The 25,371-nt window shown below is 42.8% G+C and overlaps 2 protein-coding genes across 2 annotated transcripts; both read left to right on the top strand.

The window, feature by feature from the left end:
- Positions 1 to 743: 743 nt before the first annotated feature.
- ice2 (interactor of little elongator complex ELL subunit 2) lies at positions 744 to 9,515 on the top strand. The gene is made up of 13 exons (XM_083655044.1): positions 744 to 982; positions 1,082 to 1,201; positions 1,571 to 1,705; positions 1,863 to 1,979; positions 2,291 to 2,450; positions 2,961 to 3,142; positions 3,294 to 4,164; positions 4,267 to 4,433; positions 5,057 to 5,186; positions 6,514 to 6,598; positions 6,931 to 6,978; positions 7,721 to 7,964; positions 8,773 to 9,515. The coding sequence occupies exons 1-13, from the start codon at positions 803 to 805 to the stop codon at positions 8,950 to 8,952; spliced, it is 2,619 nt and encodes an 872-aa protein (XP_083511170.1). The 5' UTR covers positions 744 to 802; the 3' UTR covers positions 8,953 to 9,515.
- Positions 9,516 to 9,842: 327 nt separating this feature from the next.
- On the top strand, positions 9,843 to 18,215 carry anxa2a (annexin A2a). The gene is made up of 13 exons (XM_083654657.1): positions 9,843 to 9,915; positions 12,082 to 12,139; positions 12,264 to 12,357; positions 14,186 to 14,280; positions 14,378 to 14,491; positions 15,115 to 15,205; positions 15,398 to 15,477; positions 15,566 to 15,625; positions 15,946 to 16,039; positions 16,149 to 16,244; positions 16,466 to 16,524; positions 16,755 to 16,877; positions 17,294 to 18,215. The coding sequence occupies exons 2-13, from the start codon at positions 12,092 to 12,094 to the stop codon at positions 17,351 to 17,353; spliced, it is 1,014 nt and encodes a 337-aa protein (XP_083510783.1). The 5' UTR covers positions 9,843 to 9,915; positions 12,082 to 12,091; the 3' UTR covers positions 17,354 to 18,215.
- The last annotated feature ends 7,156 nt before the right edge of the window (positions 18,216 to 25,371 follow it).

Below are 25,371 nucleotides of genomic sequence, written 5' to 3'. Positions count from 1 at the left end.
TACTTCCTGGAAAAAAACTGGTCCATTGGAGTGAATGGACATGTCGGAACTCCTCTGGCTGACAGGAAATAAGATAGGGTTCAAACTGTTCCCATAGCAACCCAATTCCGTGAAAACAGTCTATAAGCCTATAGGCATAAGTAAGGGATAATGTATATTGAGGCGGTGATTACGGATATCAACTGATTAATCCAGGTGTGCCTAATCATTGTAGTGAGTGTTGACACAGCTGGATTAATCAGTAGAGCAGCGTCGGTTGTCGAGAAATAATGACCGGTGAATCTTGTTGATTGACCAATCAGAATCGAGTATTCAAGAGAGCCGTGTTCTAAGCATAAATAAAGCACAACATTGGCAGTTTAACATTATTCCATTTTCCCTTTTATTCTAAAGGGACGACCTTCCAGACCCGGACCCGGATGCTCCATTCTTTACCAGAGATACTTATGACAAATGTTCCCTTGCACCTAATATTAGAGAACTCTGGGCTTTTCTACAAAGGTACAGTAATAAATAACAAAATGCTTTAATTCACTTAACACTTTCAATATGCTATTAAAGGCTAGTAAGTATTTACTGAGCTGATATATTGACCTTTCCCCCTCTTGATTTTTTTTAAAGTCCTACAGAGAACGTTGATGTAAAACAAGGGTCTGCGGGGGGGGATGTAACCCCCTGCCGTTCATCCACAGAGGGTGCTGCAGGGTTTAAACACAGCAGTAACACCAACAAGGATGAGAGTACCTGTTGGGACAGCTGTGATGGCGATGATCCATCTGGAAGTGATGCTGCACAAAGTACAATGGATGCCGAGAAGTCAAAAGTGAAACACAAGACTGTTATGAGTGAGCCTGACGATCCTTATCCTGAACCCAGATTACCCTTCCCCTGTATGTCCAGTCTGTCCAGCAAAAACCAGAAGATATACCTTGGCCTCATGGCTAAAAAACGACACATTGATCCTCCGTCCGATCATTTGAAGGTACAAGCCCTAAGCATTGTCTTCTCAATGCAGTTCTCCAATACTGCTAATGACCCGTGTTGCATTGCTTTGCTAAAACAATCTATTCTGACATTTCAGAATTTGAAGGCGACGGTGGACAGTGAAGTGATGCAGTTCATGAGTTACTTGCACAATGTGTCCAAAATGTGCGCTGACGATTACAACTACATATCACAGGGGGCTATGCAATATTCAGAGGTATTGATAATACAAGCCCTATACCTACAGCAGGGGTGCCCAAACTTTTTTAGGACTATTTGCAAGCTACTTCTTTTCCCCTTGCTCCCCCCAAGTACAGTACATATTTAGCACATTTTAATGAACACTATTATATTATTTATTTAACATAGATAATGTTCAATCCTGTAGATATACTGAGTTACTTATACATGAGTGGAATTTAGTTCATGCATTAAAAATAATACATTTTGGATTTCTTTGGCGAGTTACTTATGGCCAGAGATCTATCTACCTATTGGGCACCCCTGACCTACAGTATCTTTAACACCCATGACCCACGTGTGCCCCAGGGTATTTAAACATCAAAATCCCTGATTTGATTTTCAGGATTTCCTCAGGAGCTGCTTGGATTGTGTGAGGACATTTCCGCAGCTCTACCAGATCCATGAGATGACCAGTTTGACCGGGGGAACATTCAACCCAGGGCTCGCTCTGACCTTTGAAAAACAGCTGCTAATCATGGTAAAGTGCTTCTGTGTCACCATCACAGACTAACAGTTATCAGTCTTACTAGTGTTTTATGTTCAACTTTTCAACCCCATATTGAATTGCAAAACGTGTGTCTCTCGACGGTGATTCACTTCATCTATTTCCATATTTGCCCCCTTTATTTCTCCAGGGCAATGTGGATATTACCGACCACAAGATAGTGCCTGCTGATGCACAGCTTGCAACGGATTATCAGAGTATTTCATCAGAGAATCCTCCAGCTAAGAAAGCTAAGGACAAGCACGCTGTAAGCAATTGTCTTGCTTTTTTAATTACTCCAATAAAGCCACAAAGATGCTTTAAAGTCAGAATGGGATTCATATAACCGGAGGTCTATTGTAACTCTACTGCAGCTCTTGCAATTTTCAAAAGAAGACACCAGAGGGTGTTCAAGTCTTACTTACACAAACCAGTACTGTGTTTCTACAGGATGCTAGGATGTAGTATTGTGATAAGTCCAGTTACTTGTAGACAACTATTTGTCTGAGTGATGTTATAGATACAGTCTACATCTAGTGGACGCTTCCCAATGTCCTTTTTTCCCGCTCCTCTCTACAGATGATCAGTAGTGACAGTAATGCTGAGAAGCTGTGTGCCTATTATGAGCCTGAAGTGTGTGTGACACGAGATGCCCTGGTCAGACTGCTAGACAACCATGGCCCTGAATTCGGGGACCAATGGGAGCTGCCAGTTTTGGTCAAATCAAACCCAGGAAAAGGTACAACATCAACATACAAGATACCCATGCCACCATGGGTGTAGTTCAGTTTAATTAGAGCCAATTCAAGGTTCACTTCCAATTAGTAAAATATTTACTTTTGAATGATCCCACCATATCATTGAAACCTGACAGCATTACCCTTTGTTTTGGGGAATCTGGATTATACCCAGATACATTTTAACCATTCAAAAATCACAGTCGATATGCGCTGGAGCATGAACCGATTGCCCCCCCCCCACCACACACACATATATATATATACCGGTGTGTGTATATATTTATCTCAAGTATATATGATTACAATACTTGAATTAACTGTAAGTACAGGTTTAATGTTGGCAATGCATATCTACATTTACCAAGGGAAAGAGCTATCTGATTTCATGTTCAGAGACTATTGTGTTTCAGTGTTTTTGGAGTGTACCAGAAGACATGGTATGTGTTAACTTTGAATGGCCTCATGGTGGTACTATTTCCCATAGTCCCTTTTGTTATGGCTCATCCTAGGCAGTAGTCAGAGGAAGACTGTGTACATAGACTCTCCCTTGCTGAAGACTGAGGTGACAATAAGAGAAAGGAGCCATATCTACCATGAGGAGAGTTTGAAGCTCTCCATCAACAAAACTGGAAACAAACAAGTGTTCCATCTAATGACAGAGGTTCCTGCTGCTGAGAAACAACTCCCACCGGTATGTAGACACACAATGTAGCTTGACTGTCCGACATATCATTGCATCAAATATCTCTATCTATCTATCTATCTATCTATCTATCTATCTATCTATCTATCTATCTATCTATATATATATATTTATAAACATTTTCTTTTCTTTTTAACAGGACAAGAGAAATGTGATGTCCTGTGAAAACACATTAGATTTTGAAGTGGACCTGACTGACCTGGAGACATTCGGGGAGACGGCAACTGTTAAACCCTTCAGGAAGCTAAAGATTGACGAGACATTCGGGGAGACGGCAACCGTTAAACCCTCCAAGAAGCTAAAGATTGAGAGTGAGCAGGACACACATGTTAAAGGTGGAAAAACTGTGAGGGCCCCGCCAATAAGTAAGGTGAGAAGATGCAGCGAGCGTCTTGCTTCTAAAAAGACCAGCAGCCGTTCACAAGAGCCCAGTGTCCCCCAGAGCCCGACTGTTCCAAAGACCGGGAGACAGGACTCTGCAGACGCAGAAGACTCGGAGACGAGACAGGACTCTGCAGAAGACTCGGAGACGAGACAGGACTCTGCAGATGCAGATGACTCAGAGGATGAGAGGCTGTTCATTGATGATGACTCTGTGTCTCCAGCTGCAACACCTCCAACACAGCTCAAGGCTGAGACCACTCCATGCACCTCCTTGAAGTCCACCCCTGAAAATCCACAGTCACCTTCCCCGCAGAAGGCTACAGGGCGCAGGAGTGCATCCAAAAGAGCTAAGGTACCTGGCGACCAGCTCGGACAGATCCTGCGCATGCAGAAAGCCATGCTCACCCATTCCATGGACCCGGCAGCCAAATGCTCTGCTGTCTCCCCAGAGCCCGTCTCAACTCCACAATGTACGGGATCCCCGCTTCGTTCCCATCCAACATCCCTGGTCAAGCCCTGTGTGTCCTCGTATCTAGAGAGCAACCAGAACCAGGATGGAGAGATCTACTCCGCTCCTCACAGTGGACCTGCATCGGTGGTCAACTTCAATACAACAGAACAGAAAAGTTAGTGTCCGCTGTCGTTATTATTCTATGTATTTAAGGTGTGGACGGCAAATGTTGCATTACAGAAGCCATGTAACCCATTAACATGTGTCCTCTTCCCAGAAATTCTTTCACAGGACCTGCAGGCAAGTGTGGAGGATGAACAGGACTACAAGGTGCCAGAGGAGGGCAACCTGCTCTACAAGCTCTACAGTCTGCAGGACGTGCTGCTCATGGTGCGCAGCTCTGTCTCATTGACCCATACCAGAAGAGTCGGCCCCACCAACCAGGTATGCATGCCAGTCTGTACACATCCTCCACACGTTTACATATCAGTGAAGATGTATTGGAAAAATGCATACCTTTTGCCTGGTATATTTAAGCAATATCACACGAGAGGGAGTGCGGTTGTTGGCTAATATTGGCACTGCTGTGATTCGCGGCCGAGTGCCGAAGATAATCACAGCAGTGCCAATATTAGACAACAACAGCACGACCTCGAGTGTGATATTGCTTTTATACAACAGTTCTATTTAACAAAGCTGATTAAAAAAATGACAAAAAGCTGAGAAAATATATGATTTCTGTATTTATTCCTCCGCCAACAAAAATAGTCCCCTCAGCTTTCTGCTTTGCTGAAAATGTAGCCTAATCAGCCTAATTAACTGCAGGCTGTCGACTTTACTACTGTCTACTCTACAGCTGTGAAGCGTTTTGTTGATTAGGGCAGCTGTGAAGCGGAGTGATCTACACACAGTGAAGCACCAGTGCATTATCATGAAATAACGGCACTCGTAGGATCCCTCTTGTCCAATCAAATTGCTCGGCCGGAACTACCTGTTGTATAACTTAAAATATGATGCAATATATCTGGGCCAGTGCTACCTCTATTCTTTGTTTTCTGCCCTCACAGCATGTGCCAGTCCATGTCCTGCCCAAGCTGGAGTACCAGCTGTGTTATGGCGTTGAACGTCTAAGCAGCAGCGAGGCTTGCCAGCTGTGGGCTGAGACACTGCTCCACCCCAGCACCGTTTCCTACATAGGTAAAACATCACTGTTATCTTCAGGCCCATTCTTTCTATCCTCTGTTAAAAGTTTTTTCCAATTTGCCCTTAGTCCCAGGGCATTTGGAGTGCCCGGCCCCCCTTTAGCCTCTCATTTCTCAAAATAAATGCCAAGAACGTTGTCAGAGTAACATTTATGTGGCTTGAGAAGGAGTTTGTGGAAAGACTCATTCCTCTTTGGTGGAGTGAGCAGCAGGGCCGGCCGATCCTCCCACAAACCAGTGGAATAGTCCTGAGATGACTCACCAACCCGCTTGACTGTTTGCTGATTTAAGTTTGCTCTGTTGCCATGACTACAGACGTTTCTGGTTATGGGGGCTCACAGAATGCTGTGCACAGAGCTTAGCTAAATATTGCTTTCCACTTCAGCCACATTCCCTTCCTGCTTATTGTGGTGCTCGTGCTGCTTATCTCAAGCTCAAGATTGTGGGAAAGACTCCGCCCATGTCATCTTTTTAAATTAATGTTTTAATATACAGGGTGACTTCATGTCTCACTCAACACATACTGGATGTTCTGTAGGCTACCGTCTACCCAATGTAGTGCAGTCCCCTGTCTCATGTACAGAGCTTTTATAAAAGGCAGCCTGTTGACTTCTAAAGTACTAGAAAATATTAGCTCTTTACTGTGTCAGTATTGTGGTCAATAGAGGCGGCTTGTATGCTGGTAACTTTTAACTTAACCCCACTAAAAAGTGGACATAACACCCATCAGACAAAGACGTCCTAGATTTAGCAAAGATGATGTTTCATTTTAAACAACACTGTTCCTCCAACCTGAGAGAAGGGCAAAGTGTTGTAGGTTGCCAACAGCAGTGTATGAATAGGAATAGTCAATGATACTGTATATCTGTGATAACATTATATAATCAGTGATGACATTAAAGCTAAGGAATCTCCAACTTAATGATATTACTCAACAGATATAACTAATGAGATACCTCCTCTGCTTAGTGGTTTGAGGTTGAACATCATGTGGTTCATCATGTAATATTTTCTGCGGTGTATTTATGGATGTAGTTCCAGGCCCTATAACAATATGCTCCGTTTAAGTTGCCAGGCGCTACAAGCTCGAGTGGGAGGTAGGAAAAGATCATTGCTTCTGGGGGATGGGGACCAAGGAGCATTTCTAACCACCCACTCAAGCGTGTAACAACGCCGACAAATCATCGCAGGCTAATTGCATTGTAAGCTCTATGCAATGCATTGATGTTGAAGTGAAGTTCTTCATGTACAGGCTCATTAGCTCTTGTTCTTCTGTGTGTCTCTCTCTCCTTCTCTCACCCTCCCTTCCTGTCTGTCACTAGCTCACATCAATGCACACACATCAAAAGTAGCTCTCCTAAGAAAGCTGCCTGAAGACTGGAATCAGAAGCTCTCCTGTGAGTTCAAGTGAGTATCCTTTGAACAGATGTGCTGGTGATTCACTTTAACTCAATCAACCCTGCATGATTATGTTATGGGACTCAAGGGTTAGAAGATCTCACCATCATCACGCCGGCCGGCCAGTCCGTTTAGAAGATCTCAACACGTGAGCCAGTCGCTTTTTGTATCCCAGTAGAAAGCTGAAAGGCGGCTGCCCTCAACATCAGTAGCCCACCATCAAATATTTTATTTTATTTTTATTTATTTTATTTTATTTGTCGTGTAAATTAGTGTTGAAATCTAGATCCCTACCAAAGTGGATGAAATGTAACGTGGTGATTTCTCTTTCGCATCCACAGGTCTAAGTCACTGAACATCCTTCATCACTTACTGAAAAAGATGACTGGGTAAGTAGTTCAGGGCCTTCACTATCTTAGACTGTAAGAGAATACACTTTAGTTAGTTTTTCTTTATTTCATTTTTTTTTCTGGCCAGCACCCCCCCTTCCCCCATACACATACACACACACACACACACACACACACACCCTTTTCTACTTTTCAATGCCAGCTTATTGTGTTTGCGAAACTGCCTTCAATCAATAACATGGGGGGAAATGATTGGGTTGGCTTATGTTTGACATCTTTTGGTCAGATGTGTTATTTTTGGGCAGTCCTAATGTGGACACACTGGTGTGAATTATATAATAATTGTAAGTATCTTTTACAGATGAATGTGGGTTTACATGTAAAGTAGAAAACTGTACATTAACGAGTAATGTGTGGGATTTGTGCCTTCATTTTTTCAGTGTTAGTTGGACAACATCTCCCAATGTAGTCTGTGCATGTCTTGTCATGGCTCATGGCTCATGGCTCTGAGACACTTGTACGTCACAGCCTTGTCTCGACAGCTTCAGGGACAAAAGCATGCTGCTAGTCTGTGCTCATGTTGGTATTGGACTTACTCAGTCGCTTACCCAACCACACACAAAGGATCTGTCACCTGCTGCTTTTGCAAGGCGCTGCTTACCTACATTCCATTCATTTGGCTGGAAAGGAAGTTGTCGCGGGCAGTGCTTACAGCATGCTTTAGTGTGCCAAGTGGCTTTAACACCTCATTGATGTAATGTCTGCGTTGTGGTTTCTGCAGGTTAGAGGTGGGGCGATACCTGATTGGACACAAGGCAGGGGAACCATTTGTGACCATATTAAAAGCCACCGATGGGAAGGTGAGTCGGGGGCTGTACGACCTGCAGCAGGTCCACAGCACAGTGCCCCAGCCCCCGGCCTCCGGCCCCCCGCCCTGGATCCCCATCGACCCAGATGTATACCTACCCTTCCACAGGAAACATGGACGTGTGCCCTGCACCTTCCCACCAAGGGACTTCCTCAAGGTGTGTATCGGCACGTATATAACCATAGTTACTGTTGTCTCGTCACATGGCACTGTGTGGAAAACATACATTATCACTGGTGTCACGATCAAACAAAAAATACAACAATATAAATACAAAAGTGAGGTGAAACTGTTAGTGCTAGCAATGTAAAGCTTAATGTTCTCTAGGAAGTCCACACCTTTTCTCAAACACCCCACCCACATGTACGCATACATGTGCCACACACGCACACATACGCACGCACGCACGCACACACGCACACACACACAGGTATTCTCCATAAGGCAACACGCACACATACGCACGCACGCGCACACACACACACACACAGGTATTCTCCATAAGGCAAGGCAAATATAATCTACTCTCCAGCTAAGCGTTCTCTCGACCATGTGGCCTCTGCAGACAAAGAACTCTGGCCATTTTGTTATCAGAAGGGCTGAACCACTGTTCAGATCAGATAAACTTTATTTATCTGTTCCACAGCACAGTTTCCCCGCACATCCAACCCAAAACTAATAACGGGGACAATGGAGAACATGAACTCAGCATAGAAATATCAGCTACAGTAAAGCGAGTTTTATTGGCGTTTGTCTGAAATTCCACACATTTGAAGAAGTGAATGCATCTTAACACACTGCATTCATCAGTGATGATGACCAGTAACACTCTTTTTAAAGTTTTTACCTAGACCAGGAGGATTTGACAGTCAGCATTTGTTATTGATGTTAGTAAAAAACTGAAGGAACCTTTGTACCATTGTGGGCATTGACAGGCAATCTGCACACCATCTCTATCCTAACAGACACAGATGAGTTCACCACAGTCCAACAGCCATGGAGCCAAGACAACCGGGCCGTCAAAGACCAAGTCCACCGCAGGAGGCAAAAAGAAGTACAACAAAGGAAAGAAGTACAACAAGAAAGGAAAGCGTGCCAATAAACGTGACTACTGGATGAAAAGGACACTTCACAAATGCATTTAAAGTCCCACACCATAGAATAAGCTTAAAAAACCACAAGAGGAGCTAGGGCTGCACGATTACTCAAATATTAATCGCGATCAAGATTTCTGCTTCCCACGATAATCGAGATAAAACGTGACACATTCCGTTCAGCGATGTTGCTCTCGTTTTGTCTTGCGTTGTAAAGCCCAAAGTGGTATCGGCTTGAGCCGGCACGTTTTTGCGTTTTTATTTTGAAACCATCCTTGGGAGAAGATGACGGTTCAAAGAAATCTTTTTTTTTTTTGTTCATTGAATGCATGATGTTCCCAAAGTCAAAGAGTAATCGTGTTAAATAATAGTGATTTCAATATTGATCAAAAATAATCGTAATTATAATTTTCACCATAATCATGCAGCCCTACGAGGAGCTGATACCGTAGGATCAAGGAAAGCAGACTATCAACAAGAATGTGGGGAAACCTGAGTTGTCACCTTACAGTATGTACTTGAATGTCAACGTTGAAGCACTTTTGTACTATTTATACTTGACTTGAGTTTTCAGGTTTTATTTGATTTACCAGCAATTGTAAAGTTTACGTGAAAATGGCAACAATAAACATTCTATAATTGTTCATTTTGGAGTATGGTGTAGTATGATTATTGAATGCAGTGTATAGAAGCCTATGCTCACTGACAGAAGGTGAGGCACGCTGCTACAGTGTTAAAGATCACCGGACCTGAAGACACATTCAACATAAGTGCAGTGGCTTTGAATAGTCTCTGTGGAACAACTTCAACAATGCTCTACCACTGAATCATGAGCTGCTCTCTCCACTGCATTGGGTGGAGTCTAAAAACTGTTACGTGGGAAGGAAATGTGAGTTAGGGGAGGTGAAAGGGGAAGTCTTCCTGCTCTGAGACACACCCTGTTAAGCCTTCCACACCCAATACACTTACCATAGCAGGACTACTCTGTGCATCATCTCAACGTTGTCAAGTCAGGTAAGATAATATGAAAAATTTGGAATTGTTTGAAACCATGCTTTGATTAATGGCAATAGGCACCGTTCTGTTTATGCTGTTTCTTTGAGATTTGCTTAAAAAATGGGAAGGAAAGAATTCTTGGCTCTGTAGTCTAATCCCTCTGTCTACAGCACAGTAGTCTGGTAGCACTTTGTCCAGGGTGTGTCTCACTATGCTCAAAGTGAACTAGGCATTGAAACAGTTTTGTTGACCACTGTCAACATGACACATTTCTGTTATGGCCATTTTCTTGAAGCTGACCGAATGTGAAAGATAACTTATTGTTTTGTTAATACAGCAACTGATTTCCAAATAAAATCAGTAAAAAGATACATTAAAGAAGTACATAGAAAATGGTTAAACTTATGACTCGGTTGTACCAAAAGCCAGGGGCGGTTCTAGGCCGTTTTTGGGTGGGCTTTAGCCCACCCAAAAATAGTCTCAGCCCACCCAAAAAAATAGAGGCAAAAAAAAAGTTTTTTTTTTTTTTTTTTTCCCTCTCCAAATCCATGGTGGTCATTAGTAGCAGTTTCTGACTACACTCAATGCGCTGTGTGCGTGTTTCCCCCCCCCCTCTATGTTCTTAGGGTGGGCTGAGACAAACATTTAGGGGGGTTCAGCCCACCCGAAAAGTTTCTAGAACCGCGGCTGCGCAGGCGCTCCCTCCTCCATCTATCTGCCTAATCCCACATCACTTCACACAGGTCACACACACAGTACAGCAGCGAAGTGGTCCTCCACAGTCCACACAATCGTTCTCCCCACTCATGATCAATGAAACTGTGAGGTGAGCATTGAGCAGTCAGAGTCGTTAGTAGTTACTTAATTAGCGCATATTGATATGCAAATTAGCGCGTAACGTTGTTTCGTAGGCTAAACAAAAGAACTTGTGGCTGTGCCTGCCAGACAAACAGGTGGACTGGAGGAAGGTAGGTAGGCTACCATGGCACCAGCCAGCCATGTCATGCTAGCTCGCAGTAAAGTGGGTGTAAATGGATGCAATGTTTTTTGAGAAACATATGGGCATAAGTGACAAACATATTTTCAAACGGGTCCCTTGTTATCTGAATGAAATTAAGCCCTTCAGAATCGCAAGTGGCTGCTTTACACAGCCTGTCTGATGTGATGATGATGATAGCTTAACATGCGTGCATGGCATGCTATTCACTTTTCTTTCCTTCTTTCCCTATTTTTGCACGCTGTGGTGGTGGTAGCCTACCAACTTCCAACCAGTCAGATCTTGTTTTTTCCCACAATAATTTCATAATACCATTTGTAATGCCACCGTTGTAGTGCTGTTGTTCAAAATTAAAGTACATTTTCTCAGATGTCTTTCTAGTCACACAATTTAATAGTCAGTGTTTCCCATACACTGATCTATTTGTGGTGGTACACCCTACATAGATTTTGACCCCCACAAATACTGCCACATATTAATTTCAACTAGTTGACTGCAAACTCCTGCTTTAGTGCTTACAGTATATTATTATCTTGTCGGAATATTATTCCAGCCAATAAGTTAGGAAGTTCCTAACTTTTCCTAAAAAAAGTTTTGTTTTGCCTACAAAGCAAAATGTTACTTTACTTGAAACTCCCCTGAAGTGATTTTGGTATTATTTATGCAAGCATAATTCTACCATATAGAACCTGTATGCAGAATATATATAGTATATATAGGGAAACAATTATTTTTTCATCGCTGTAAAACCACAGAACGGTAAAGAAGATATTGATGTGTGTAGTTCTTCATAGATCTAGTCTCTTCATTTTGATCTCAAAGTGCGCCAGTTTGATCCATTTTTACTTGAAACTGTACAAAATTTTCTTCCGGGGGGGCATGCCCCCGGACCCCCCTAGGGGTTCAGCGGTCCATGACCTTTGGGTGGGCTGAGCCCACCCAAAGCTCTGATGCTAAAACCGCCCCTGCCAAAAGCTATGACTAGTGTGAATGTAGTTTTCCTGCCTCTGTCTATATGACACTGCCTAGGGCTCAGGCAGAAGCATGAGCTCATATCTTTACACAGAACAAACATGATCTGTGCATGCTTCAATCCAGTTACACAAGATAGTGATAGGGTTACAATCAGCTTTAATGTGACAAGATTTTACATTTGATTTTTAATTTGACAATCCCTTCTGTTTCAGGACAGTCAAAATGGCTATGGTATCAGAGTTTCTGGGTCAACTGTCTCTTGAAGTCGGGGTAACTCCGTTTATTATTTTTAAACTTGTCATGGAAATTCTAATGTAGTATGTATAATAAATACAATGCATAGTTTTTTCATGAATTTGATTTCATCACACACTCATCTGCGTTGAATCCTCAGGCCCATGAGCCGACTTACCCCACTGTGGTAGCTGCCACGGACTTTGACCCAGACAGAGATGCTGCCAGAATCGAGACTGCTATCAAAACTAAAGGTAACACACTGAACATGTTGCTATAGAGATCAGTGGTTCTCTCTGCAACTTCTCTCGTAACTAGGAAGAATATGGGAAGCTGGTGTTAGTGAGTCAGCTTCCTGGCTTCAAATGTTTTGCCCACGCTGGGAACGTCTCCAAGGCAGCGCCTCAGTGTTGGCAGAGCTTTATCCCAGCCTCCCACTGATGAAGTGGCAACAGTATTGTCACGTTGTCCTTGGCTCACTCTGTCCTTCTGATGACCCTTCAAAGTTCACCAGACGATGTCATGTTCTAAATAAGTGATGTTTCTTTAGTTGTTGTAGAATGAGGAAAAATATCTTGTGACCATTTGTCATTAGTTACAAGCCGGCCAGCTCAGCTTGCATTTCTGTCTAGCCTCTCATCTTTTTCTTCCAAGTTCTTACCAAAACTGCCCTCCCATGCATGACTGAATCTATGCACACAGGTCGAAAGCCAAACGACATCCACTACACTATAGTGTTGTAGTCCGACTCCTCACAGATAGTGGTGAGACAGAAGGATAGATCTTGTGCAATTTATGCTTGGAGTAGTGAAGACGGTGAGCAACTTTAAATTGGATCAGCTGGTTTCTGCTATTGATTGAGCAGAGTTGTACCACAGACAGACTCCTTTTCCATATAATGTCAGATAAATAATCTAATCTTCTCAGTAGAGGCTGTGTTGCAGTTGTCAAACAGACACACAAATCTAGAGATAAGATGCTGAGTGAGGAGGGCCCAGCAATACATCGAAAAACGCATGTTCATTTGGGAGCACTTCAAAGGAGTGAATCTTGGAACGAACATAATTTCTAATTTGCAGGAATCTGAGCCAGTTCGTGCCGGGCAACCCAAACTTTCTGTTCAGTAGATCAAGGGATGCAAAATGACCATCTATGTATAGGTCTTTGATGGAAACCAGCCCCTTAGTAAATTATGTCATTGTTGATACAAAGTTGACATTGTTTGAGATGTCTTCGTTATGACAACTTGACGTTAACCATGAAAACATAACCTGTCAATGTCTTTGTTATGACAACTTGGCATTACCCTAGACAACATAACCTGTCATAAACATGAACATAAACATTAAGATGTCATTAAGTGCAATTACACTGTCAAATGACGTTATAACAGTGTCATTAATATTTTGACCTTGACCTCAACTACAGTGGTACAATTTTAACTTTTCATTAAGATGTCATTAGGTGTCATTACACTGTTTTGGTTAATGTCAAGTTGTCATAACAAAGACATTGACAGGTTATGTTTTCCTGGTTAATGTCAAGTTGTCATAACAAAGACATCTCAAACAATGTCAACTTTGCATCAACAATGACATAATTTACTGAAATGACACTAATGACAACAGTCTTAAACATTCATAACACCTCCTTCATGTTCACGACAGGTGTCATGTCATGGTTATGACAATGTCATGTCAGTCTTATGCACACCCCTTCAAAGAATGTTACTGTTTACACTTGGTTGGTCAGTGTAAAAGCTGGTTCAATGAATTCATGACTTGTGGATGGCACCAAAGGTTGTGCGATTCAATTCAGATTAGAGCTGAAGAAACATGGCGCAACCTTATGTAGCAATGTAGCTGGCTGTGATTTTCCAATCCTCCCACCATCTTTCATAATTATGCTTCTTGCTTCTTTCTCCTAACCCTTTCTCTTCTTGAAGTATATCAGGCGGGCCTCATTCGTAGGTAGTTGATTGTAGGAATGTTACCAGATTTCGACATTTATTAAATCAATCTAAGGCCGAATTGCATCCATCTGTCTCCCCTAATGCATGGGCATCTTTGACATGAACATCAGGAGTAGATGAGCAGACCATCATTGATGTCATAACCAAGAGGACCTACTCCCAAAGGAGAGAGATCGCCTTTGCGTATGAAAAGAGAGCGAAGAAGGTACACTAGGCAACAATGACATAAATAAACTTGTTTCACAGCTTTGATAATCCTGGGTGTCTGACTGCTTATTCAGATCGCATTGTTGTATTTTTAGGACATGATCGCCGCCCTGAAGGGGGCGCTGTCTGGCTCTCTGGAGACAGTGGTTCTGGGGCTGATGAAGAGCACAGCCCAGTACGATGCCTCAGAGATCAGAGGATCTATTAAGGTAAAGAACAGTCTTCTTACCCTTCTTAAACTTCAAATAAAATACATCATTTTGAACAATTGCTACTTATTCCTATTAGCAGTCTTAGCTGATGAAGACTGTGGTGCACAATTGGTTTCACTACTGTTGACAAAATGTACTATTGACACTTTGGACAAAAGCGTCTGCTAAATGACGTAATGTAATGTAACACATTCACCAGTGGATCTTGGAAGGCTACTGCCCTCTCCTGGAAAAATGACAAAACTTCCCCCTCACAGTCGTTCTCATGTGAATTCAAGCTGTGTTATCTCTGCAGTGGTTCTCAAAGTGGGGTCTGGGGAACCCCAGGGGTCCTTGAGGGGGTTCCAGGGGGATCCCAGCAAAAAGGGGGATAATTCATTTTCACTAATACCATCCATAAGTAACACAATGATAGAATGTATGACTATTTTGGTCATTGCATACATGTTCTGTAAATAAAACATCTAAAAGCAAAGATCAGATCGTATCAGATGGGGGACCCTGGGAACAAAATCTGATCAAATGGGGGTCCGTGGTCTAATTTGTTTCAGTTTAGGCATCCTTTACATGGAAAACGTTTGAGAACCACTATGAATAGAAAAGATTTCTGTGTCTTTCAGGGTTTAGGAACAGATGAAGAGACCCTGATTGAGATTGTGTGCTCCCGCAGCAAAGCTGAGCTGGCGGAGATCAAGAGGGTGTATAAGGAGTGTAAGTCTAAAATATGTCTTAAACAAGCATCAGATGCATTAATACAAAGGTGTGGAAATACCTATCTCGTCCATATCATTTGTGTGCTGTCTCTCTCCTGAGCTTCTCATGCACTGCTCATGAGGCCTGGCTGGGGGGTTAGAGGCTTTCCCACCTTCAGCTAAATGCCTAAAATGTAAATGTTTCCCACAGTGTTCAAGAAGGACCTGGAGAAGGATGTTGCAGGCGATACCTCTGGGAGTTTTGCCAAGCTGCTCCTGGCTCTGGTGCAGGTGAGGTCTTAGCAGTGCCTGCCTTTATGATGTATTTGACATAATACCATTAAAACATTTCCTGAGTCACACCTTTATTTTTGTGCAGGCAAAGAGGGCAGACCCATCCAGTATAGTAGACTATGAAAAGATTGATGAAGACGCCAGAGTAAGTATCCCATTTGACCTGGTCGGTGAGTAAGTAATGTAAAAAATAAAGTACTAATAAAAAAGAAATCGTACTACTATCATTGGAGAAACAAAACACTTGTCAGGGGTCTGGAATTAATCTGGTGCAAAAACAAAAACAAACGGATACTACAGCGATATTTTACATTCTTAGGCCTTCACACTCACAGAGCAATGTCAGATAGTTAATTTTGTAAGACTCGTATTCAAATGTCTATGAAAAAGTGGCACTGCTGTTAAAAATGTCTGCCATAATCTTTTGTGGATGGCTCTTATTTATTTTGGTGATTCCACTCTCAGGCTCTCTATGATGCTGGAGTAAAGAGAAAAGGAACTGATGTAGCTACGTGGATCTCCATCATGTCGGAGAGGAGTGTGCCCCACCTGCAGAAAGGTACTGCAGCCTGTTTTGTTATGACCACGTTATACGGCATTACAAGACTTTCTAATAGTATTGTATAGAACTGTAAAATGATTGTAAAACCATGTTCTCTCCTTGCCAGTGTTCGACAGGTACAAGAGTTACAGCCCCTATGACATGCAGGAAAGCATTCGCAAGGAGGTCAAAGGAGACATGGAAAAGTCCTTCCTGACACTAGGTACATGTACTTTTCATCATGAAATAATTAGTTAATGTAGAGGATTATTTAAGGATTAAGAAAGACCCTTATTGACCTCATCATAATTAGAAATGTATGTAGGCCAGGCCTCGTAACCTTTTATGAATCACCTCCCAAACCTACAATAGAAAAAATAATTTATCAAATGCAAGTTGTACTGCACATTTATTATGTATTTTTATTCCGTTCTTTTGCTCCAGTTCAGTGCTTTGAAAACAAACAGCTGTACTTTGCCAACCGACTCAGTGAAGCCATGAAGGTAAGTTACAGCATATTTATTTTTCTTGCTGAAATGCGGCTATTTTAAGGGCCACACTTTTTTGGGGGGAACAGCTGTAAGAAGTACATCTGCTTGTGAACGTGCAATTTTCCTGCAGGAATACAGAAGCTAAAGTTGGCAAATGTCTTACACCGGCGTTGCATCACTTGCAGTACAGTAGTTAAGTATGGGGACGGTGCTTATGTGCTGACTTACTTTTGTCTGCTCAGAGTAAAGGTGCCAAAGAGAAGGTAGTGACCAGAATCATGGTGTCACGCTGCGAGGTCGACCTCAAGAAGGTCCGCTCCGAGTTCAAGACCCAGTATGGACAGTCTCTGCACAAGACCATTGCTGTAAGTGTCAGACCTAACACACAACATGCCCTTGCCGCCTATGGATTTGCAGTCAGTTCAGTTATGTTTTTATCACTCAAAGGGCTTTACATAGCATCATCACAGTATACTACATAATACTGTATCTACAGACAACATAGGTTACATACATGTACATACTGCATTCATTCAGTAGAATCACTACACATTTTTACTAGATTACATTACGATAGTACACAGACACAGCATATCTTTGGACTGTGGGAGGAAACCCACACAGAAAGGACCGGGGTGGAGATTTGAACCCATAACCTTCTTGCTGTGAGGCGAGAGTACTAACCACTGAGCCACCGTGCCACCCTCAGACTCTTGTCTGTTAGGCTGGTCCTGTCATGCAACCCCTCTAATCTGCTGTGTTTCTCTCTCCCCCTTTGTAGGAACACACCAAGGGAGACTACCAGAAGGCTCTGCTCAGCCTGTGTGGAGGAGACGACTAAATCTGAAACATTATCAAATCGTCCTGACTTTCCACCGCAGGAAAGGTGGGAGGGTGGAAATAATCACAAATAACACACAATGGCAAAACTATATGGGACTAGTTAGTACCATCATACCTACCAACATTACCTATTGCAGCATAGATGATACATTCCAGATCATTTTAGCTTTTCAACATGTGAAGACTTTGAAGTACAGCTTACTTTTGAAAAACCAACAAATTTGCAATAAAGTTGCTCTGAAGTCCTCTTCCATACTTTTCTTGCATCTTGACCCATTTAGTGGAGTGCTCACTTACAGTTCACACAGGAGTCCACCAGAGAGCGCTATAGTAATGTGAAAGGCATAAGTCCACTGCAGAGATACTTCTCTGTTCCCTGGCGCTGAACTATCTGATGCCTACTGCTTAAACTGGTTTTATGCTTGCCATCTGGATTTTTTTTTAATAAAATAAAAATTTTGATCATGAATTACATTTATACATCTCAACATCATTTAATGTCCTAATTATTAAAAACAGAAAACTTAATTGAAAATGCACAAAACAGCAGTTATATCCATGCTGTATATTTGATTTGAAGAAGGCACAAAAATACTTGTATTTTTGCAAGTGGCAAATTTTAACAATCTTGAATAGTTGCTATTAAATCCAAAACTTGAACTTCAGCATTTGCAAGCTTAGAGACTCTCGCAGTCATTTCATGAAAGAAAACCGAGTTAACTTTAGCTATGATACATAGAACATCTATTCATACAGAGAATCATGAGATTTCTTCCTCATTTCCAGTAAGAGGTTCTATCAAGATGATTTAATCATTAGTGTGTTTTTCTGTGTTTGTTTGGTGCTAATATTTTAATTAAAAATGTTAATTTTACCTCCGGCAAAGATGATTTGCATACCACTAAACAAGCTTCTATACAGTGTGTTTCTCCTGTTTAGTTTGTGGTCTCTCAGGATGAAATATCCACCACAGTGTTGTCAAGGCATTTCTACTGGAGTATCAGCAAAAATGGCCCCAAAAGGCAAGATCTGAACACACAGATGAGGGAAAGTATGTGAAAGAGCACACATAGACTTTATAATATGATGAAAATAACGTGTTTTATATTGTCCCCAATATAATGTCAGAAAGAATATAATCTTTTATCAGCGTTCAAAATTCTCTGTCAGATAAAATAATGCTACAGTCTTAATATCATTTTCAATGCTTGAATAACCGAGGTGAGAAATGGCTTCGAATTTTAACAAGGCATTGGATTTATGATCATTTTGTAATAATATTGATGAGAGCATTAGCCCCTTGTGATGGTTTATGTTTATTGCCAATAAAAAAATAATATATAGAGTAAAGTAAGGTAAAACAGTATTTTGCAAAGCAGGGAGTGAGATTTATGTGTGAATACGGTGACAGATTAATCTCTGCATCATAAAGAGGAGAGTAGTGCCATATTTTTCCTTTTTTTATGTGGATGTACAACATGCTGTTCTGTTCAAGGCCAGCCCATGGGGACCTCCAGCAAACCCAAGGGGAACTCTCTTCTCAATTGAAACGATGCAATTTACTGTCCCAAACGCTGGCACTTCATCATTCAGAGGACTTTAACCCCATGAATGTCAAAACACAGAGCATGCTGGGAAGGAGATGGGATGCCTTTGCCATTACCATAACAACTAGCGTCAAATGACTAGCACTCTACAACCCAAAAGGTGAAGAGTAGTCCAGTATACTTACTTAATAACATCTGAATTTGAGAATAAAGATATTTGATTGCTTATGTCTAGAGGGGCAAAAAACAGTTGCACATATTCCAATTTTTCAAAGGAGCCATCTATATAAAAGCTTAGGCCTATATTTTTTTCCAATCAATCTATATGCTGTTCCCATCGGTATATATCAGGCTACTTTATAGTGGTCTTGTTTAAACCTTAGGGGTCAGAGAAACAGTCTTGCCTCTCCCAATGCTTGTCCCAGTTACAGTGAACATGTGGACTCCCCCCCCCCCTGCCTCCTCCAATCCCCCTTCACAGGGAACGGGGTCCTAGGCAGTGCTTCAGGCAGCCACCGGCATTAAAGTTTCACGGTACAGCTGTATAGCTGCTGCCGGCCCGCCAGACATACCAACTGCACATTGGGAAGGTATTAGTTTGTGCTTTTTATTTATTCATTCCATTGAAACAAAACTTGCAACTCAGACGATCGACAGCTCCTCAACGTTTCTTTTCATCCTCTCCTACTTGACACATCTGAGCCCAGCTCTGCACTTTTGCACGGATCACCAAAGGGTGTTTAATTATAGAGTAGTAGGCCACCAAGGTCCGTATTTAATTGTGTGCATGTTTGTGTGTGTGTGTGTGTGTGTGTGTGTATGCCTGCAGCTCAATGGGTCGCAGGCATCTTTAAAGGAGAGCTCCTACAGGCTAAGCTGGAAGACCTGCTCCCTCAACACAACTACAGAGCCGAGAGAGCCAGGGTTTGATTAATATTTTCTTAATTATCATTATTTAATTCAAGTGAAACGCGCAGCTTCTTCAGTGAAAGCGTGGCCTTTGTCTCTGATGCTGAATATCCTGGCTCATTAAGGGCAGAGAGAGATCCTGTATATGGTAAATAAGAGGCTGTCTTATGTTGCTGCCCCGGGGAGAGTTGGCACCACAGTGAAGGACAACTGCTTCTAAAGAAATGGTGCTGCCTGCGCTCACTGCAGCTCCTCCGCTCGCTCAGACCCACGGAGCTGGATCCTCTCTCTCTGCCTCTGGCGTCGTCAGGCCCGCTTCCTTTTATCAAGCTCAAAACTGAGACAATGGCGCCCGGCAGATGAGTGCAGCGCTCGTCACACCATCACGCTGCCTCCTTTGTACAGTAGACTGCTGAGTGAAACAACACAGGGCAAGAGAAGAAGGCCTGTCTCCTCTTCAGCGCTGGCTGCAGTCAGTCCGTCTGCAGGCAAAGAGAGACACACATCGAGAAGTTTCTAAGAGAGCGTTGTGTTGCATACAAGCATGGCATTTGAAGAGTTCGACATCGTGAGAGAGGCTAGAAACATTCTCGAGAAGCTTGTGGATTTTCAGAACCTGGTTGCACTGAAAGCGCTGTATATATCCAGTTCAGCATCAAGTTAATCTACGTCTTCAATGTCTGCCTGTTCAATATACGTACAGATAGGGCTGGGCGCTATGGACAAAATCATATAGATCTATCTTTTTAGACCAATTACCTCTATCGATATTGCAGCAATATTCTGTGGTTGACTGTTGTTGCTTTCACAAAACATTTACACAACTAGAAGTGCACTTGGAGAGCGCAGACGTCTGCCAAGGGCAGGCCAATCCTCCACTCTGCTATGATTTGCACATTTTGTGAGTGGGATGGAGCAGAACCCGAACCCCCAACTCCCTATGACCTTCCTATCCCTAGCTATGACCCCTTTTTCCTAACCCCACCCCCTTTCCTAACCACACCCCCTCCCACCACCCAGATACACCTAGCCACTCCCCTACGCACCCGCCAAATCCCGACTCTCTATGACCTTCCTATCCCTAGGTACGACCCCTTTTTCCTAGCCCTGCCCCCCTTCCTTGCTCCGACCCCGGATCAGATCCACTCCAAAATGTAATTGGTACTTCCTGGACCCATGCTACACCCTTCCACCAAGTTTCATGAAAATCGGCGCAGTAGTTTTTCCGTAATCCTGCTCAAAAATGGAGAAACAGCAGCGAAAACATAACCTCCTTGGTGGAGGCAATGCGTTTTTTTATATTCACCAGTAATGTGGATATAACGACCAAGTGGTTAAAGGCAAACAATAGAACAGCTAGAACAGTCTGGTGAGTTCACAAAAGTACATCACCATTGCAGCCTTTAAAACCCACAAAAAGACGACATCTCTGCCATCTCACGATATGACGATAATGACGATATCCAAATATCAGACTATATCTAGTCTCATATCACGATAGATATAATATCAATAATTGCCCAGCCCTATACTTACAGATTAAGTCATTGTTATGTGTATCTAAAACAGTTACTAATGTCACTATTGTGGGCTACATCGAGCTGATAGCGTCTGACACTAATCCCAATCCCATTTTGCTAAAAGAAAAGTGTGCCCAGAGACATAGCCAGACTCTTAGGCAGACTTTTATATAGTTTATCAGATCAGCACTATTTGATGCTCAGGGCTGGACTTGATGCTGAGTTTTCTCTTTGCTTGAAGCTCCCTCTCTATTGCCATGTTGCTGAAGGGATGAGAATACCCCGTGGCTGGTGAACCTACCCTCTTTCTATCTATATCCAGCGCCTACCCTTCCCCAGTCTCGGCCCCGCAGAGACAGCCCTCATCCCCTGTGCCGATTCTGCCACTCGCTACCCCGGCAGGTCTGCCAAACATGCAGAAGGGAATTTACCTGACAAAGAGACGCTTACTAAGGCTGCTGTCATCCACTCGGGTTTTGATCAAATGTCTGTCATAGATAGAAGGGCAGGATTTGACTGAGATTCATATCAGGATGTATATGTGTAATATCGCATCTGTGTTTTGTGTGTACAATTTCGTCTTTTGATGGGGCTGTTGTGGCCTCCAGCCAGATACACTAATGATGATTTTCTGTGAAGTGGTTGTAATGGTCTGGCCCTTGCTTCAGCAGCTCTTATGTTGTTTGCACATGCCTGGATCAGCTTGGGTGTGTGTGTACTTTGCAGCGATGATGATAATATAGCAAGAACTGGGGAGGGAGACGTTCTCTATCAGGTTTGCATATTAATGTTTATTTACACCATGCCTAATAAGATGTGTGCTCCGCAGCTAGATAAGACTGATGGCGGGTAATTAAACTGCTTTGCTTTTAGATGCATCCATTATCCCTCCTCATGCCTGCATACATAATGTAATAATGTAAAATAATAACGTGCGCGTTGCAACAACGGATGGAGGTGACCAGGCAGTCTGAGATGTTTTCGTCCTCAGAACACCATGTAAATCAATATTGGGTGTGTGTGTGTCACAGCTAACAAAATATACAGAGATTAGCTGGCGTGATAAATTTGAGAATTGTCAGAGAGAGAGATGACCTTTTACATAACGTGCGTGAGAACACAAACACAGCGCCCCCTAGGCTCATTTCTGTTTCAACATTTGGCTTGTTTGAGCCTCTCTAATCTGGATTGACTGAGAGGGTTTTCTAATCCATGTTGTCATGATGCTTTAATCTCATCTCCTGAAGGCAGGCCCTGTCACCAATGTCCTTGTCAGACCGGCCACCGGACCTATATACACCCCCCACCCTCCTCCTCTCTCTCTCTCTTACACACACACACACACACACACACACGCACGCACAAACACAGCCTCACCTTCATGCAAGAGAATGGAAATCAGCCAGGCAGACACTCGAGCATGAACCAAATGTCAGCGACAAGCCACAGGGAGAGGAGAGGAGCCTGTGTTAATTATTACGGAGAGAAATGGCACCTGTAAGACCTGCTGCTATCCAGGATATCTGTGGATCACAAGTCATTTTCTTTTCCCCCCCTCAAGGGATAAATGAAGAGGAAAAAACAATTTCACTGAACAGGTCTTTGAAAGCAATGATTAACTTTGTGATGGATGTGTTTTCCCCCCAAGATTTAGCATTATGGAATTGTGTTGTGTGCACTTCTCTAACGTAAATTATGTTGATACATGTTGATACTTTACGAAGCAGAGTCAATCTTTTTAAAAGATCTCCAACTTAGAGAAAATGGGTTATTTTGCTCATGAGTATGTCGAGGAATGAAGAGCTTTTGTTTGAAGCCATGCTGCAAAGCTCTGTCTTCTCTGACAGGAGAAAGACAACGTTTTGGAAAAAGGTGTCTACAAATTCCTTCCCTCTGCAACGCTACTCTCTCATTTGACTTTGAACGAGCACGGGGGAGAAAAGAAGCCGTCTTCTGACAACACGTTTCCCATGTGACACTTTAACCTTTGGAGATTTCCCATTCTCTCTGATCATTCGCTTTTTGGTTCATGTTAATTAACCCTAGGGGCACAGCAGAGAGTTGCAGGCTTTGAAGAGGGAGAAAACTGAAGAAAGCGCTAAACGGGGGGGGGGAGAGAATTATTTTGTTTTCTGTTTTTTTACGCTGATTAATCTCCCTATCCATGTGCGAGTCTTGCTGGTGCCAGTGAGGATAATGAGTGGCGTGGGTGTTGGAAAGGATGGAAGATGGTGGCTGCTTGTGTTTGTCTCAGCTGTCACCGTTAGTCCCCTCTCCCTGTGAAGAAGTTGGCCAGAGCCATCTGACCTCCCTCAGGTGGCCATGGATATGGAAATGAGATCAAAAATAGAACACAAGATGGTTTTTCATAGCCTTCAGCTTCCCCTGAAAAAGAGAGAGGATTTTTGTCTATTTCTTTTGATTCCTTTTGGCTCCTGGGCAGAAATGGTCTTTTCTGTACTTGCTTGACAAACACAAAGCACGTTTCTCAGTGAAAAGTGCCACTGGTGGCAGGCAGCCTGAGCAATATCGCCCGAGAGCCTGAGAATATGCTGCGCATCTCTAATTATGCTGGTAACCACTTCAGTGCTCAGGTCTCTTCTCTCCTTAAAGACCATAATGTCTCTACTGTACAGCTGGAGCTTAACCTCTGACCTTTATGTCCCTATTCATCAACAACTGTGTACATACAAAAAATACACAATTCACCACAGTCAGGTGTCATCCACAGTACATTTACGCGGGCATCTCAAAAACTCTGCAAGGCCTTTTCTCTCCCCCTCAAAAGCGCCTTTTCTTGCATCGGCAATGCATTGAAATCCACCAAAAACGGCAAATATTCATGAGCGAAATCCGCTGAAGCCAAGCCGCAGCACAACCAGAGGCTTTCTTCTCTATGTTCTCGGGGCAAATGTGTTCCTGTGCTCTTGTATCTGACGCTTGTCTAAAGCACATAAAGACAGAGACAGGAAGTGTGATTAGCTAGGGAGAGGAGTGCAGTTCTCCCTCCAGGATAAGTCTTCAGGTGGGACTGATCAAAGCGATGCCCAGAGACAGAGGGAGACTGAACCAGCACTTTTCTTCAATGGCTATCTCTGCCTTAAGAGGGGGGGGGGGGGGGTATAGATATTTCCTTCACCATCTTTGCCAGAAAGTTGGTAATATGGAACGTAATACAATACAGAATAGAATAGAGAACAATCATTTTGACAATAATGCTATAATCCTTAATTATATTTCCAGCACCGTCTGTCTGTCTGTCTGTATGTCTGTTCTTCGAGTGAATGGGGAGGAGAGGGAGGGGAACGGGCACTGCACTATGGGCAATGCAATGCACTAATGGGAATCTTGTACGACCCTTTTCACACCAGCCATTTTAAGATGTCAAAGCAGGGCAAACAAGCCACAAATGTCAAGAGTCACTCGGGCAACTCTGTGGGGAGCTCTTCTGATATAGAACACAGAATGTAGGGAAACAGTGGATCGATAAATCCAGAAGGTGGTAATGCAACATAAAGGATGCCAACTGCCATAAAACACCACAGAAGAAGAGCGGTGTGTGTGTGTGTGAGACATCTTCACTGATAAGATCACTGGCATCTATGACATCACTGGTGACATCATCACCCATGACATAAGGTCGCTGATGATGTTACGATGACATCACCCGGGAAATGCCACCCGGAAAATGCGGAACCGCGGCAGAATGAGTTGTGCCAAACAAACGTTAATATCTCAAAAACTATACATCGCATCACTTATATTTGGACATTCTGAGTGAGAGCAGAAGTAGCTCAAGAGTTTGATGTATAATGTATGTTGTGTTAAAGTTGTGTGAACTGTCACAGTTTTTAAAATGAAGTGAATTGAGTAAATAAGCACAGCCGGCTAGAGACACCCAAGGCTGACTCCATAGAGTCCCATTATAAAGAAGCCATTTGTTTACCAACGCTGATCCCTCGTGTTGTTGTCTGTCCCCACGAAAGAAAGAAAGTGGTCAGGTCGCATGACATCAGTATGTCAATGCCCATGTGCAGCAC

This window comes from Poromitra crassiceps (assembly GCF_964638095.1).
Source record: "Poromitra crassiceps genome assembly, chromosome: 18".
NCBI classification, from domain to species: Eukaryota; Metazoa; Chordata; class Actinopteri; order Beryciformes; family Melamphaidae; genus Poromitra; species Poromitra crassiceps.
The sequence above is the reverse complement of the archived record's forward strand: the minus strand, read 5'-3'. Positions and strand labels throughout refer to the sequence as shown.

Coding starts and splice junctions, on each gene's coding strand:
- ice2 (XM_083655044.1), top strand. CDS start 803: ATGGATGCCGAGAAGTCAAAAGTGAAACACAAGACTGTTATGAGTGAG. Junction 1,202..1,570: donor GGGCTATGCAATATTCAGAG/GTATTGATAATA, acceptor TTTGATTTTCAG/GATTTCCTCAGGAGCTGCTT. Junction 5,187..6,513: donor CAGCACCGTTTCCTACATAG/GTAAAACATCAC, acceptor GTCTGTCACTAG/CTCACATCAATGCACACACA.
- anxa2a (XM_083654657.1), top strand. CDS start 12,092: ATGGCTATGGTATCAGAGTTTCTGGGTCAACTGTCTCTTGAAGTCGGG. Junction 15,206..15,397: donor CAAGAGGGTGTATAAGGAGT/GTAAGTCTAAAA, acceptor TGTTTCCCACAG/TGTTCAAGAAGGACCTGGAG. Junction 16,878..17,293: donor CTCTGCACAAGACCATTGCT/GTAAGTGTCAGA, acceptor CCCCCTTTGTAG/GAACACACCAAGGGAGACTA.